The sequence below is a fragment of the Takifugu rubripes genome, chromosome 14 (genome assembly GCF_901000725.2).
Source record: "Takifugu rubripes chromosome 14, fTakRub1.2, whole genome shotgun sequence".
NCBI classification, from domain to species: Eukaryota; Metazoa; Chordata; class Actinopteri; order Tetraodontiformes; family Tetraodontidae; genus Takifugu; species Takifugu rubripes.
In genome coordinates this window covers 9,436,918-9,453,762 of record NC_042298.1, presented here as the reverse complement: position 1 = coordinate 9,453,762, position 16,845 = coordinate 9,436,918, and the positions used below count along the sequence as shown (strand labels likewise).

General features: G+C 43.1%; 1 protein-coding gene across 5 annotated transcripts in view; it reads right to left on the bottom strand.

Moving 5' to 3' along the window:
* Positions 1-13,742: 13,742 nt before the first annotated feature.
* The window catches only part of gria1a (glutamate receptor, ionotropic, AMPA 1a), a 57,516-nt gene continuing 54,413 nt past the window's right edge, over positions 13,743-16,845 (bottom strand). For 2 of the 5 annotated variants that reach the window (XM_003970496.3, XM_003970495.3), the window contains exon 17: positions 13,743-15,738. In XM_003970496.3, coding sequence (XP_003970545.1) covers positions 15,571-15,738 — 168 coding nt within the window. In that variant the 3' untranslated portion in view covers positions 13,743-15,570. The remainder of the gene's footprint in view (positions 15,739-16,845) is intronic. The other 3 variants (XM_029847195.1, XM_029847194.1, XR_003890763.1) reach the window with 2 other exon arrangements.

Below are 16,845 nucleotides of genomic sequence, written 5' to 3'. Positions count from 1 at the left end.
TGCCTGAGTGGTTTCTTTTCTCTTTTTTGTTTATACCTTTTTTCCTTAGGTGGTGCTTTCAAATCTCAAAGGATTTTACCATGTCATCTATGTCAGGATGGAAGTTTCATCCAGTAAAATCATTCATTTTCTCTAAAGCATACATATTTCTGTTCAAATGCAGCATTTAACATTATAAATGAAAAAAAAACAACCTCCAAATTGCTTTTGATGTCACCATAAACACCTGTGACTACTCAACCTGCAGGAGGCCCTTTTTATTTGAATCTGCCTGCTATGGCATAATTCATGTCCCTTGGCTGTAGTTGCAAGACAAATCATGAATCTCTGAAAACATCATCTTTAGCGCATTATGTGATAGATTCTTGGTGGAAGTTCCCTCAATATAAGTCTTACACACTGAGGAAAGGCTGCGAAAGGATGAGTGCTTGTGTCATTTTGTCATGGACTAAAGTCTACTTAGAAAAGATAGGTAATGTGGGAAAATGAGTCTGTGATCAGAAATATTTACTAAACTTTTTTTGTTTTTTTTTTGTTCAGCAGCAAACTGGATTTATTCCCACATCTCTCAGTGTATCAGCTTCATCTTGACTGAGGATTTCTCTATAAATCATATTCACGTGTTGATTTAAAAAAAAAAAAAAACTCAGATGTGGCGTCTTCCTCTGAAAATCTTTTCTGAACCCGTCATATTTCTAGTCATTACAGAATCTCTCATTCTGACGATTCTCTGCAGGGTGGCAAGACCCAGTCCTGTAAGGTGATTATACAACCGGGTTTTCGGTGCTCCCAGGTAGGAAACAGCTTTCACTAAGACAAGCATGAGCTTCCTGGTGAAAGGGAGTTAACGGACTGGTAGGTCACAAAAGCTGGTAGGGATTTTGCTCCAGAGGACTGGGTTCCGACACTGCTGCTCTACTGTATTACTTGCTATGAATACATGTTCCACTAGAGGGCAGTCTGTAGTTGTGGGTGAATGATATATGTGTTAAAAGGAAGGAATCAGACTTTATTAACAAAGGGAAATCTCTGAACAGCACTGATTTTTCCATTTCACTGATATTACAAATGGACATAACAGTCCCACAAATGAGAACCACTGGTGTGAAACTAGCTGTGTGTGTGTGTGTGTCTGTGTGTGTTTGTATGTGTGTGTGTGTGTGTGTGGAGGGAAGGGCACAAGTCTTTTCTGCCCAAAAAAAAGAAAGCGTAGCTGAAGCAATGTGTGTTTTCTCTGCATATGAAGCAGGCAGATGAAAAGAGGTCTCTCTGACTTCATTGGGGTTCCTTAATACAGCTCAGCATCTACATCAAAGTCCATTACGTTTGAAGAACGCCACAGCTTTTCTCTGCTAACTTGATCCGCGGGCTCACGCTGGCTCCCTGCTTGCGTGTGACCGAGGATGACAGGCGTTTTGTAGGAGTTATCACAAACGGAGAACAGACTGTGGCTTCGTGTGTGTGAGTGTGTGTGCTTTTGCATTACTTGCATTGAAAGGACTTCAGTGGAGAAGATACAGATAGAGTTGATGAGGATTTAAATCGGGACAGTTGTTAGGTTGGGGTCAAGTGTAAAAGCCTCCTGCGGGGAAAAGTATTTAACTGCGACAGTGTCTGTCCTGCAGAACACACACACACATACACACAGACATACATATACACACACGTGTGGTTGGGTTAATAACGATTATCCTCTGTAATTATGTTGGGTTTGGACTAAATGAGTTTCTATATGCTAGCAATGGGTCAAAGAGAGCACCGGGCATGACAACAGCCTCTTAAAATTGACTGTCAAGAGTGGGATTAGCAACTCGGAAAGTCAGAACTGTCGTCTTTGAAGTGAAAAGTATATTTACTTTTCATGATGGAAATCGGCACGTGGCCCGGCCCATTCCTGCAGACAAAGGTGGGACCCTTTCTGGAGTGGAAGATGCCACGTGTTGAGAATCTCTTCTGAATTAGAGAACGAATGAACCAGTCAGCCTATTCCAATTTCCCAGCAAACCCCTCAGTGAAAGTTGTCATGGGAGACGTTCTATGTGTGCCACACAGCATCTTTTTATGCAGTGGCGGCCAGTGTGTGAATGGCGGTGAGGTGAGAGGAAAGAAGCAATTCTAAATATTTGGTGTCACCCATTGGGCTGCAGAACAGAGATGAGGAAATAGGTGGAGAAGAATAATTAAATCCCTGTAGTCAGTCATCTGATCTCTAGATGTTGGCTTAGTTAGCCGGAGGATAATAGCTACAGAGTAGCTGCACAAACGTCTCCATGTTCCCTCACAATTGGGGCGGAGGAATCTTGCAAACTCCTCCTTCTGATGTTCCCCCTAAGTGTCAACATTGAATTGAAACCAGTGGGCGTGTCTTTGACTTTACCTCTGAACGTAAAGCCAAACGCGTTGTGGCAGCCTGTGTCTGCAACGCGCGAGAACTGCAGATCACAAGTTTATGCTACAGAACAAAGCTCTTCACTCTTGTGATGATTTAAGGCTCAGAAAGATGGTTTGCGAGACGCTCAAAAGGCTTTGACCTTCTATTGACGCGATTGACAGTTTAATGTGTCAAATGAGATGGATGAGATGCGCCGCAAGGAACTCTCGGACAGCTCGAGTGGGTTTAGAAAAAAACAAAAACAAGAGTGCCCTTTATTCTTCTGGGGATTTCTAGCAGAAAAACACAGGAAACACAAGAAAGAAATGGGTTGACTTACTGGGAGACGGAGAACAGCAGAAACAGGAAGTGGGCATGCAGGCACCTCAGGAGGGTCCATGTCATGGACGGGGCTCACTGACGTGTAGCAGTGCTGCCTGCTGAGAAGTGCACCTGGTAGTGAGGCAGCTTCGCTGACTTAATGTGGACCGGTCACGGTCCCCACACCAAACAGCCATTCACTCCACTCCACTACTGGGGCTTCACCAGTCACTTGTGCACAAGACTCACCCTCCCCTGTTTTTCTGCTGATTAATGATCTCCCTTGAATTTTAACATCAAATTGTGATGCAGGGTTGTCCATTCAGTCCTCGAGGGGCCACAATCCAGGTGGGATTTCAGTCTGGGATCACACTTTCTGCCTGGTAGGACAGGAGGCCCGGCTGGATTGTGGCCCCGAGGACTGGGTTTGGACACCCCTTCACAGAGTCCTCGAGAGAGACTCCCTTTAATCTCACTTTGTATATCAGTAATCATATCTATGGTTTCCCAAACAGAGTTAAGGCCAGGCGTTATGTCGCCATGGGGAAGGGGGGGGGGGGTTTAAAAGGGGGGTTTAAAAGGGGTAATGTGGAAGTTTAAAAGTGATGTTGTTATTAAGACCTGAGCAGAAGCGGTTAGGATAGAAAACAAGATAAGAGGGCCAAGACAGTTGAGACATCCAATTTGACAAATCTGCACGTTTCAGTAAACATATCGGCCCATCTCATCACATTACCTGGAGGCAGTAATTTTCCTGCAGGATGTCACCTCGAGGTTCCCAGGAAGGAGCAGACCTCGTATCTATGTGCATTTCAAAGTAGAATAAAGCCCGTGTCTCCCTGTCTCTATCTCTGCAGTCTGGATTTTATCTGGACGTGGAAACAGAAGAGGCACCTCCCACTCCAACTGATTGGGCCGATTCCACATGTTTGTGATGTGGACATCCTCTTTGTTTTGGTGTGAGCGAGTAGGCAGATGCAGAGAAACTCCTGATCGGATTCTCCAGAGATCTTCTGTAGCTTATCTAAATAAGCCTTGTAAATCGTTGCCATACCTCCTAAAACTGGGGTCTGCCATGACTAAAACTGCTTTCTTCAGTGAAAATCAAGTGGCTAACCTTGTTAAAACATCTGTACCGGTGCCATATGCTCTCCACAGGATATCTGCGTGTGTGCAACGTGCCAAATACAGCCATAGATACAGAGGGTCTGGCTGTCAGAACCATCTAATTTACTTAATTCATTCATTGTGGGGGAAGAAGATTCCAAATTCTAAATGTAGCACTCTTGCTGTGACGTTGAAACATTTTTGTCATCATGTATTTTGAAAAAAATGCTTAAAACTCTATAAATTTAGACAGAAGACTTGAGGGGGAGGTTTGGGTCAGTGAAGTGCAATTGAGTTGTTGACCGCACTGAAGTTTAAGTAACGTAAAGTACTTTAATTAAGATGAAGAGTAAGTGCTCTAACCTAAAGTCATTTCAAATAGAATCTTTTAAAAGCGTGTCACATTTAACATTCGAATCTTTCACAGTTGATATGTAGCTGGGTCACCACATTGTCTCAATTTAATGGTTTCATCTGTAATTGTGTGTGATGAATTTAAGTAAGCCTTGATTTAAGATAAAAGAAGATAAAGAGCCGGGTGTATTATCCGCCCACGTGCTGACATCACTAGCTTTGTTACTTGTTCACATTATGAGCTTTCTGTCAGAAAGGAGCTCTCAAGCAAACCTTTTTTTAACAAGGTCAACACCTACGTTCAAGTTGCTGACTAACAGCTTATTCACACGCCAACGCATGACCGAAAGCAAATGTGTTGATTAAAAGACTTTAAGGGCCTTAATCATGCGTCACATTCAGCGACGTTTCCCACTGACAGCTTTTCCGATGATGCAGGGTGAAAACGACAGACCCGAGTACGTGTTTAAATAGTCAACAGTCCAAATGTGGTCACCTGTTAGCGTTAGGAAAGAATTCTTCACGATGCAGAGAGACCGCGGCCGACATGACGCGTATCTCACAACCAACGTTACGGACCCAGCACACATTGCTGCAGAAGCATTATGATTTCTCCCCCCCAGTTATATCATATGGTGTAGGCAACACAAGGAGGCTATGTGAGAGAGAGCATTAATAATCCATGTTTCCCAACATCTAAAAGAATATTTGTCCTTTATAGCCTCCCACAAAGAAGTGGAACTGCAGCAAGCTACCTCTCACTGGGATGAGAGGGAGAGAGGGAGAGAGGAAATCACCCTGTCAGCCTTTCTTTGTGAGCACGTTGATGTGACAGCAAGTAGCAGACTTACAGCCTGTGCACCGTTTTTGTGTTGAGTGTTCACATAAAACTGCACATTCTGTAACTGTTTTGCTTGAATGCTTATAGAAACATGTGGCAACACCCACAAAGACTTAAAGAACAGAGGGACAAAGCGCAGGCACACATATGCTCGCTCTCATTCTCCCTCAGAAGACAGTGGTGAACATTTTGCGGGATTTCTGTCATCGCCGCACACACAAAGCGAGCGGAGTCGACCAAGACAGCAGCGCTGACAGACTGCATGAATAATTTAGGAACAAAGTGAGAGGTCTCATAGACCTCCAAATCACTGCCAATGACAGCTGCCTTATCTGTCTTTAGCTCCTCTCTAATCTTTTTTAATGCATATAATTTCCATAAATTCTTTTCTTACATGGCTGAGGTTTGCCCGGATGCTGAGCGTGGTGCGGGGGACTCCAGCGCGCTAGCAGGGGGTTTTGAGCTGTGAGACATGAGGCAGAACAGTGGGAGGAAACAATGGAACAGTTTTGCTCATCACAGTTGAAGAAATCCAGATGTGCAGAGACCAATCTGTACGAATGATGATCCAGATGCTCCAAGAGTCACACTTCTGATCAGTTCTGTGTCATTTTTGCTGACTGCGCATGAGATATATATATATATATATATATATTCAGAGAGCAGCAGGACAATGGATGGGTTTGAAAAGGCAATAATAGGCACAATAATAAAAACATTGAGTCACCATTTCTCAGAATTTTGCAGTGTATCCAAACTAAGGCTGGTTTTCCAGGTTATTGTCATGTTTTCTTCTTTGAATGCAAATGTCGTTCATGTGTTATTTTAGCTTAACTAAGTATATATTATTGGTGTGAGGAAACTACTTCAGATGTGATTTTTGGGTTTTTTAAGGCCTGATGTTTCATGAGAAAGGGTGCACCTCCTTATCTACTGATACTGTCAATGGTTCAGCTACAGCACACCAATACTGTAAACATATAAAAACCTGGATGGAGATCAATTCAAAGTCAACATGTGTATGCGTGAGTGTGTGTGAAGGGGGTGGGGTGGTTGTGTGTTCTCACATTTAGTACATATTCACAGGAAAGTGGGGCTATTTTGCTGGGTTCCACGTCTTTAAAGGACTGTTGGTGGGTTTAGACATGTTTTTAAGGTTGAGGTTAGACTTGGGTTTAGGTTAAGGTCGAGGGGTTGTTAGGTAGTTACCGGTAGTGGGAGGGGTCAGGATTACCGGTAGGTTGGGTTTACATAATGTTGTCACCAAAAATGGACAGGTTCTTTCTCTGCATTTTAACATGGAGGCACCATGAAAAGGATACGCATTCACACGCATCCACGATAATGAGTCAGCATGCAGGGCCAGTAGGTGGCGATGTTACAACAAACGACCTTTATCTGACAGAGTGATGTGCATGCACTGTGCTCCCTGTTCACATGGAAACATTTTCAAGACATTTAACTCTCCTTTAAAAGTTTGTGTATTCAGACACTCCAGGCAGCGTTCTCAGGTAAAGGTAATGCATTATTTCTATGAAAAACAGAAATGTGTGTGTGCATGTGTGTGTGTGTGTGTATGTGTGTGTCAGTTAGAGAGAGGATGGAATGTGTAATTGGCTTGTTCTGGACTTGCCCCACGAGTAATCATTTCAGAAGTGTATTCCGTGAACACTCCTCCAGCAATTGTCATAAAAACAATCAGGGTACACATTAAATCCCGATAGCTTGTTATCATTAGCATTTATTTACACAGAATTTTTAAATGACTTTTTGTAATCAAGGGATGTAATTAGAAAAATATGTCACGTAGAGTAAAACTGGCAGACACACACACAAATCATTTTAGTTAAAAGTTCTCCAACAGTGATGAAACAAGTGTCTATACCACCTTACCAGGTTACCACCTTACCTTGACCAAAACCCAAAATGTAATATTGACCTTCAAAGTCCCACAAACAGCTTTATAAAGTTGTATGTCCCAACTTCCCCAACAATGTCCTCACTTTGCTTATCAAATGCATATTCTAGTCCTCACTGTGGAGCACAAACACACACACACACACACACACACACATGCACGCAGGCATGCACGCATTTATTTCAAAGTGGAACTTGAAGGTTTATTAGAGTTGGTGGCCTGCGATTGTGTTTTAATGAGAGAAAGACTGCACGGGGGTGATAAGCCAGCCAGTTTGCCGAGAGGTCCTTGGTAGGATTAGAAAAATCATCATCAAGAAAAAAAAAGCCATTTATTTAAAAACGCACAATGGACAAGAGTCTCTCCTGTTATCCTCCATCCCACCCCTTAACTCCCCCCCACCCGCCATCCCTCCAACCACAATAGCGATGAATTGGCATGCCGGTGTGGTCTGCTGCTTTCAGTGGAATGTGACATTTTCTCCCGTCGCTCTCTGCTCTGGACTCTATTTGTGGTTTAGCAAATCAGAGAGACACGATGGCATACTAGAAAAATGTAATGATGTAGACAGAAGATGTATTTCGGAGATTAATGGACTACAAAGAAAGAGAAAGAGGAAGAAACAGACTAAATTAATGCAAACTGATAACAAAGCATTCACACCCAAGTGGCTTCATTAGCCAGCCTGATTTTAGTCATTTTGTCTTACTGTGTTGCATTTAATGACACCTATCAAATGCAGGACTTGAGCTGCATTATGTAAAATAGCAGCGTGAGAGGAACAAGTGTTGCACTGCTTTTCATTTAGGTTGGCTGCAAATGTCACATGGTAATGTGTTATTAAAGCTCGTCATATATTTACTTGCAGGAAAAAGCCAAAATACTCCAGCAACGCTCACTTAACTGGTGCACACCATCAAAAACGTATCCACCATGGTAAATTCCACCAGTTCTTCTATGGGCCAATCAACACTCAGTCTTTATTCCTGCCTGCAAACATACATTTAAAAGACATGAACACTTCTAGCAGAAAATCCACCGTTTTGCACATCTAGCTGACAATTGTCATGTTGATGTCGATCAAATTTTCTCATTTGATACTTGTGGCGCTGCAGTGGACATGAAAAGCAAAGTTGGAACATTTACACTTAAACAGCTCCCAACCTTTATGAAGCAAGGAGAATCATGAGAATACAGAAAACTGTAAAGCTGCGGGCAGGGATCCCAAAATAAAGAGCTCGGTAGAGTCAGAGTGCAGTAATTTGGCCGGGCTTGACACTGCCCATCTTTTACCTGCGTACAACTATTGGGCCACTGTTTTATAGCAGCTTCAGTGCGCTCACTACAGGTATCTTCACAGTGTTGGGATGTTTGGGGTTTCTACACACTAGTGCAACGATTGTGTTTCATGCTTCATATAAAAGTAAATGAAAATGTAATATCCTTAAAATAAATGTGACTTAAAAGCTGGCATGGTGGAAGGACAACATTCCTGCAGACCTCCGTGAAAACAACTGCCACTGAAAATTAATTTCGAAAAAGAGAAATGTGTGTGTGTGTGTGTGTGTGCGTGCGCGTGTGAGATCCTCCAAAAAGCCCCCGACCACTTTAATTGAAGAGCTTGTGTGGGAAGAAGTGCTTTGATATTATCATGCAGCTGCCCTGTGAGGGCGTGGAGCTCCTATCAGACACCACATTCCTCCACACAGATGCAACGACCGTTAGCATGTTAGCTTCCACCTTCACAACGCGATCTTAATTGCAATGTTTCAGTCGAATCGGTGGGTCAGCACAATAAAAAGACAAGCCCCACCCCATCACACACTTGGCCTGTTGTTTTCCATGTGTTCCGTTCTCTGCTCATCATGTGCGCAACATCAGCAGTTTGCCTTTAATATTTAATACCGGCTGCGCAACAGTTCGGCAGTTCAGACTCTGTGGTGCGTTTGCTGTCACTTTTATTCCAGTAATCACACAGTAGGAGCTGTATGATGGGGGTGACAAACCCTGCAGGTGATGGCAGCATGTGAACTCATCTGGAACTCTCCCTTATTTACCGCACTTTAAACTCCTTTAAATCACACCAGCTAATCTGAAAAGCCTTTGAGAGAGAGAGAGAGAGAGAGAGAGAGAGAGAGAGAGAGAGAGAGAGAGGGGGGAGAGATAGACTTTATTCAGTTGCAGTTTCTCTCTACAGGGAGAGGGGATTATGTTGCTCTGCTGTCATATGTTCTGACATTCAGAATGTTATTAAACTTCAATAGGCTGAGCTCAGGGTTCACTGATTACGCTTACTGGGACTGAATCCATTATTCTGCCTTTACTTCACACACATGTTGACTGAAATCCCACCTGCACGTCGATGCACACGCTCCTGCAGATATGCTCAAACACGCTCGGGCGTGCTGTTTTCTCATGCTAGGATTCTGACCCGCACATTAGCTCTAATGCGCCATTACTGCAGCCGTGTGCATGTGATGATCCGACCGCTTTGGGAAATTTGATTAAGTTGCCTTTTAGGGTTGAGCTGGATCTGAATGTCTTTGTTGCCAGCTCTGGCACGGAAGAATGGACAAAGCTGTCCTTTTTCGGTTCTTGACACGTCGGTAGAAGGAAAAATGTCCCCTGTGTTTGCCAAACAGCTCCTGTCCAACGAATGGATGAAGCACTGTTGCGTGGTCGTCATCTAATTACAATATCGCGGCCCCTTTCAGAGGAAAATTCCACTGAAATAGAGAATATTTCCTGCTTTCTTGATTTTGACCATCAGAGTGATTAACTAGAATTTTAGAAGGGTGCTACAGGCAGGTGCTCCAGGTTTACCCACTGTGGAAAATCTCCCCACCCTCATCAGTCACTCTGTCTGGGGCAATGTGGGCGGCCATACATTTCTGCCTCCCTCTCCCTGCTGTTCAACTCCTCTTTCTTTCTGTAGGTCGTTTGCTACCTCCAATCCATCTCCGTGAGGCAGCCGCTCGCCCCCGTCCGCCGAGTTGGACAGATGGGAAACAAAGCGAGTGAAGTTGTGTTCAGGGCGGCAGTTTTCCCTCTTAACTTCAACTGGGCTGTTAGCAACTCCTCTGTTCAACCGGCAGCGAGGAAGTAGGAAATGAAACGGTTGAGGATATCAGATTAACAGGCCGTGGCTCGTGATTGACTGCCGAGCCGGTCCCCGCACGACCCTCACAGAAACATGAAGCTCCAATGGGATAATAACTCATTGTATCCAGCTTTTCATTTAAAAGCAATGTAACTGCAATGCTACATATAAATCAGTAGCTAATGGGAAAAGCTGCTCCACAGAGAGTCCTGATGTGTCTGCTGACCAAGCAAAGACAATATTGAAGACAGTGCCGCCTCACATCATATATCTATATAGATCTTTACACCTGCAGCACCTTTTGTTTTGTTTTATTGATTCCCTCCTGCTCAGCCGTGGCTTTCATACACAATACTGACAACATCTAGGCTCGTATTTTCAAGAGGTATTAAGAGTATCACAATTTAAAGTGATCCAATGTAACATAATAAAATAACCGCATGTACAATTTTCCAGCAATGGACATTTCAATGTATTTTCACAACAGCATATATCAACCTTAATTTTAGGTTAAACACACAAGTCTCTTCATCAACTTGCAGCAGCTTTTTGACTGTCGCCGTTGTCGACCTGCACCCTCAACACAATCAACAGAAATGGACGCGAAAAGCAAAAGTTAAACAGACTCGTATGTTCGTGTTAAATAATGACTGAATGTCCTCTCACTCATGATGTGTGTAGTTAAATGCTGTCTCGTTTTTGCATGTTTTTATAGTGGTGTTGGGTTTTAGAATCTTCAATCCCACAAGCAAATAGCACAAATGCTCAAGCACACACATTTGGCTCAGCATCATGTGCATGTTTGTGCCCGTGGTGAAAGAGGCTCGTACCTTCAGTAGCAAACTCTGCAGTTGCATGTGGGCGTTTGAAGTGCACACTGGGCAGAATTGCTACAGACATCAGAGATAAAAATAATGGAAAATCAGCATCCAGGAAGATCTGATGTAAAAACTCGACCCTTGTGCCACCGACTGAGGCGGTTCACTCCAACTGCTTCAAAGAGCAGCGAGCGTTTCCTCCCCGGTGGCTGGAAGACGTTACTCCATCTCACCGGTACGAGCTCGACTGGTATTGATTTGCTTTCCGCCCGTATTTGGGACCACATGGCTCACATGCCAGGAGGAGACGCAGCAACGAGGTTAAACTGTCTTCTCTCCACAACAGCATGATTGAGGTGTAAGGCATCTCTACAATGGGAACATGGTCCGTGCAAGGGGTTAAAAAAAGAAAACAAATCAATAAATAGACCAAAGCTAGAGTTGTTCATATTTTAACCCAGAACCAGAAGACACAGGACATAATTTGACATGCAAATTACAGGTCCTCAATGAGCCAGGACACATGCCACAGCCAGATTTAATTTTAGATAAGCGCTGAGGACTCCAGTCTGCAAAAAAATAAAAAAATAAATAAGGGACAGGAGTTTCTGGAGATTAAATTCATCCCAAATGTGGAATAACTCAGTCACACACCAGGCGGTAATGATAAGGTAACAACAGGACTAGTGTTAGCATTTCCAAATACCAAATCAATTAAGAGTGCACGGCAGCTCTTTCAAACAAGAAGGAATGTTGTGCACTGCATGAAAATGATAAACAAATGTGGAGAAACGTAGTGGAAACACCTATTTGGAAAAGGACAAAAAGAAAGGATGACAGGGGAAGAAGAGAAAGGGATATGTTAATTATACAGAAAGAATTCAGGCCTGTCGGGTGGGGGCTTCTTTCTCCGGTATTTGATGTCAGTAATCATGGGGTGTGACACAGCATGACACCCTGCTATCTCTAAGGAACACACACACACACACACACACACACACACACACACACACAGATGCAGAGGGATGGAACGAACAAAAAGAGCGCTATGGCAGACAATAACACATTCTATATTTGCATCTTCATCATAATAACAATTCTTCCCGGCTGAACAAAACAATAAAGTGGGAAACCACCGAGGCGTGAAGGGCGTGCATGCAGGCTGTGACACACACTGAGGACTTGTCTTCCATTAAAACTGTCAAATAATCTACTTTTCCATACTCCAGGCTGGCCTGACGGTTTAACGTCATGGTTACCAGCCAGCTGAGTGTGTGTCATCAAATTACAAATACTGTAAAAGGACTGTCAGGTTTTCTAAGTGTAACCCTGACCTGACTCAACAGGAAGTCCCCTACATCCTGCTAAATCAACCAGAAGAGTCACCTTGACTCTTCTTTCTGGATATGTGATATATCATGGAGACTCTTAGGGTGTCACAACTGTGTAGGTTGTATTACTATTGACGTGGGTGGCGAAAGCCAATGGTTAGGACCACATAAGCCCCCCTGGAACATAAACTTAGATACACACATGGAAGTATTATCAAATCAAAATGTCTCTCTCCAGTGTATACGTATCTCCCTTTGAGAGGAATTTATCAAAATCATCCTTCTTGTGTTCAACCTGCTGCATTATGTAGTGTGTATGGTAAAATGTTCAATAGATTTAGCCTTTCATAACAGTCTATGTATGATATAGTCACACAGGCCATAATTACTGAGAAGGATATATTAAAGCTAGTCAGAAAATAGGAAACAAATATGGCAAACTTTTCCTTCTCCAATATGTGTTTTTGTTTTAATCCGCAACAGGTAGCTGATTTGATTAAATTGTTAATAGGCAACTTTTAAATGATCTAATGTGGGAATACTGTATCCATATTGGGGCCCTGAATGGAGAATATCATAATAATAATGTTTCTACATATGCTCTGTCCTGTGTTCCACAAAAACTCCCACTCTGAGAGGAATAAGATCAGAATTCTTTAGTGCGTTTACTGTGACGCAATGTCATCACAGTAAACGATACAGGCTAGAAAATGATCTGGGAAATGTTAATACTGATGTGACGGCTTATTAATCAAATATACTCCATGCATTAAATCAAACAAAACCTCAAGTTAAGTCTAACAGAAATAAAAGCAAACAGACAAATTTTATTTCTTTATTAGGTTACAAAAGCATGATGATTTCCTTCCAAGACACTTTGGTTAGAAAAAAAGTTTAGCTCTCAGAAGTCTGATTCATAATAGCTGAATTCTTTTACAATATGTTTATTTTTAAAACCGTGAACCCTTTTGAAAACATAGGTACTGTTGTTTTAGCTCGAAATTCCAATAATCATAGTAATAATAATAATAATAATTAAAAACAATACTATCTCTACGAATGGTAATTTGATTTCAGAAATAAAATACTGTGGAAAAAGAAAACAAATGCAAATTGATATAAAGTTTTAAGCACTGAGAAAAACACCAACAAGAGATCCTTCATTAAAATGAAGTGACTGGAAACTACCTTTGAACCCCACGAGCATCTATTCAACATCAGCGCGTTTTGTGTTTTCTGCACGTCAAAGTAACACCCTCTCACCGCCCAACGCCTTTATATTACAAACATTGAATTGTTTTTCATTAAAAAAAGTTATGCCATATAAAACATCTCTGTGAAGGTGAAGCCTCCACTGAAGTGCGCTGCGCTGAGGCCCAATTACGACAGCGTCGGCAAAAATGGAGGCGTAAATGGGGGAAGACAGGAGCAAGTACTCACACGGCAGGTAACTAAGTCAGGTACACGGAGGCATGATTGGACGCGCACTATCACTTGTGGGGATAAAAGCATTTTTATATACATAATACAGAGAGATGTGTCTGATTTCAGTAAACTCTCGACTGCCTGGGTTTTTATTGATGGGGGGGGGGGGGGGTCATATGTGGGTTTTAGTAGCACTTTAAAGTAGAAACTCAAAACTCAAAGGAGAAGAGGGTGGTGTGAGGGCTGCCTCTGCACATCTGCTTGTTTGGGCCGAGTTCACATGGTCACCGATTTTTTTGTTTTTCCTTTAATGGAAATCTGGGGAACTTGAGTTGCGCTCGGCAATCCATAAACTGTGTGTGTGCAGGTCAACATCTCGGATGAACTGATGTCGGGAGAAGATAAGTACAAATGCACTTTTTACACATTCTGGCTGGAAGTTAAAAAAAAAAGTTGAACCCACCTCCCTACATTATCTTCCTCGAGAGTCTAAAACTGCAAGTGACGCCCCTCACAGACCGTGTCTGGTTCTTCTTTCTCTGCTGATACATGTTTGAACATTTGAATTAGTTGTGCGATGGCATAAAAACACAGCACATCAAAACATAGTATGAGGACTATTATTTGAGCTCCCTCTTGCAGAAAACATGGGATAAATAAAAAGAAATTTGTCATTTTGTGTGTTCAGGTGGAATCTTCCTTCAAGGCCTTGAAAGCCAACACCCTTTTCTCAGCTCTGACCCCTTCCCACCACAGCCTGCCACTATGATTTCTGCTTCCTTGACATAATCTGGGTGGGGGGGGTTATGAGGATGCCGAGTGCAGCGATCCACAACCTTGACTCCAAGCAAACACCTAAAATTGTCCCACCTCCGTGGTGAGCTACCTAGCAACAGGGAGAGGAACCAGCGTCCTTTCCATTCTGTCTCCATCTATAAATATGTCACACTCACAGTGGTGGGAGGAAGCTTCTTGCTGTTTTACACAAGTAGAACTGAAAATACAGCACATCAAGGAATGTTGGAGGAACGCATTTGCTGAAATCATCTTTAATCCGCTGCAGATAGACTCTCCATTAAATCAATGAATATTCTATGAATGCAACAATAAAATACAGTGTGTGGTCACTCATGTACAGAATATGTCTCTATTCTAAAACTGCTCTCACACAGGCCAAAGCTAAAACTCCTTCGGGCCCAATAGCAACATATCGTCACGTATGTGCATTTGTGAGATCATATGGCACAAAGACAAGGCATGAAGTGTTGGATGTAGCAGCAATGCTCATTTGCCTGGTCATCGGCTGAAACTGCCAGATCCTTCACGTGAGCAGAAATCAAACCGAATGACAGACTCTTCACAACAGGGTAAATGATGTACTATATATATATTTATATATTAAAAAACAAAAACAAAAAAACAGCTACACAAAGCACTGTCCTTCAAAAAACGGTGTGTAAATGTGACAGGGAAAGAGCAGAGTGTAATAAAAAGGATATCGGATCGTCACGTCGGTCCTCTTTTGTCACATCTGTGCAAACGCATGTTTAACCAGCCGTCAGAGCATCTAGGTGGACCCGGGTCAGCGGTGAAGATATTGCACACGCAGGCAGCAACTCCATGAAATGGCACGGCGCACGCGGCGAATTGTAGAATTATGTTTTTCTGCCGCGTAAATTAACACTGTAAAAAATGTTAAACCACGCCACCGACAGCTTCTTTATTGCACCACAACTCCCCCCTTTCATTAAAAAAAAACAACAAAACATTGCGAGTCTTTTCCTAGTTCGTAGAGTGCACTTTGGCAGTAAACATATGTCTTATTCTGGACGTGCACATCGACAGCCAAGGGAATAGAAGGGTAAAACCGGACAGCCATGGTTTCAGAGGTCTTTTTATTGGATTTTTTTTGTGTGCGAGTCTTTGTGCTCTCCTTCTGCCCCACCCTGCCTGTACCTTGTGGTCCAGCATGGTCACGTGATGATCACATGCCAGAAGCACCCAGTCCCATGCTGGCGGTGTGGCTCATGCAGGGCAGCGTCTGAACAGTCTTGGGGAAATCGTGGGTGAGGATTCGTCCGTTCTCTCCGCTGCTCCCATTGCCACTCATCCGGGTCAGGGTGGAGCAGCGCATGGCATCGTTGATGGATTGCTGTCAGGAAGCAAAGAGACAGTCAGACGGTCGCTCGTGTTCTTCAGCATTACAGAACATTTGCCGAAATTAAAAACCAGGAACAGACAGGTTAAGTCTAAACTTCTTGAAAATAAATCGTCTTATTTCTTAGGAAAGCATTTTAGTATGCACGCACAAGTAGCTTTTTATGGGACTACGTGAATGTGGTGCTGGCACGGCGAGCCATTCAGGAACACTCTGAATAGTGGTAGTTTTTACGATCCTTATTGGTGTCTGATACCGGAAATCACAGTATTGGCTCATGTGCGTCGATGTCCTAATTTGTAGCAGGACAAGTGGATCAAGTGAGTCCAATAAGAAAGGAGCTGATGTTTCGCTCATTGATTTAATAGCTCCGCTGTAGCGCAGTAAAAGCCACTGGGCCCGAAAGTTGACTTAATGATGTGTGATGGGCTCGTGTTTGTGCGAACGTGCTCCTCCGGAGTCTGCCCGTGCTCCTTACTCCGCCGCTGATTAAATTGGGCAGCGGCAGCGCAATCTGGAGCAACTGGTGAGCAGCGCACGGGGATGGGAGATTTACGCCATTCTCTGATTCGTAATTGGCACGCCGGTGTTGTGTATTTCAAGCCAAACTGGTCTAAAAGGCACCTTGCCAGTCTCATCAGCATACCAATCAGCCCATCTGAGGAGTGATTAAACATAAAAGACGGGCGTCGAACACGTGTCCTTATCTTAGCTCTGCCTTTCTTTTCTTTCTTTTTATACACAGAGTCTGTTGGCGAAAGGCTTTGATGTCGGAATCAAAGATTGTTTACTGCAGATTGATTCCGGAAGCTGAGGATAAACAGACAGATATTTTTACCCAACATTTCTCTCCTTGCTTCCGGGTTTCCCAACACACAACAGATTGAGTTAGACGGATCTACGTAAAAGCAGTGATGAGACACACGTGAGCCGCACCAGAATTGCCTTATGGGATACATAGAAAGGATGTTCACCACAATGGGCCCTGCGTTTGCGAGACAGTCAGCAAACAGAGAAGGAGGAGCAAAGAATGGCCCCGAGGGACAAAGAGATGTACCACTCTGATTGAAATTGCCTTTAAACCTGTATGATAGAGATGGA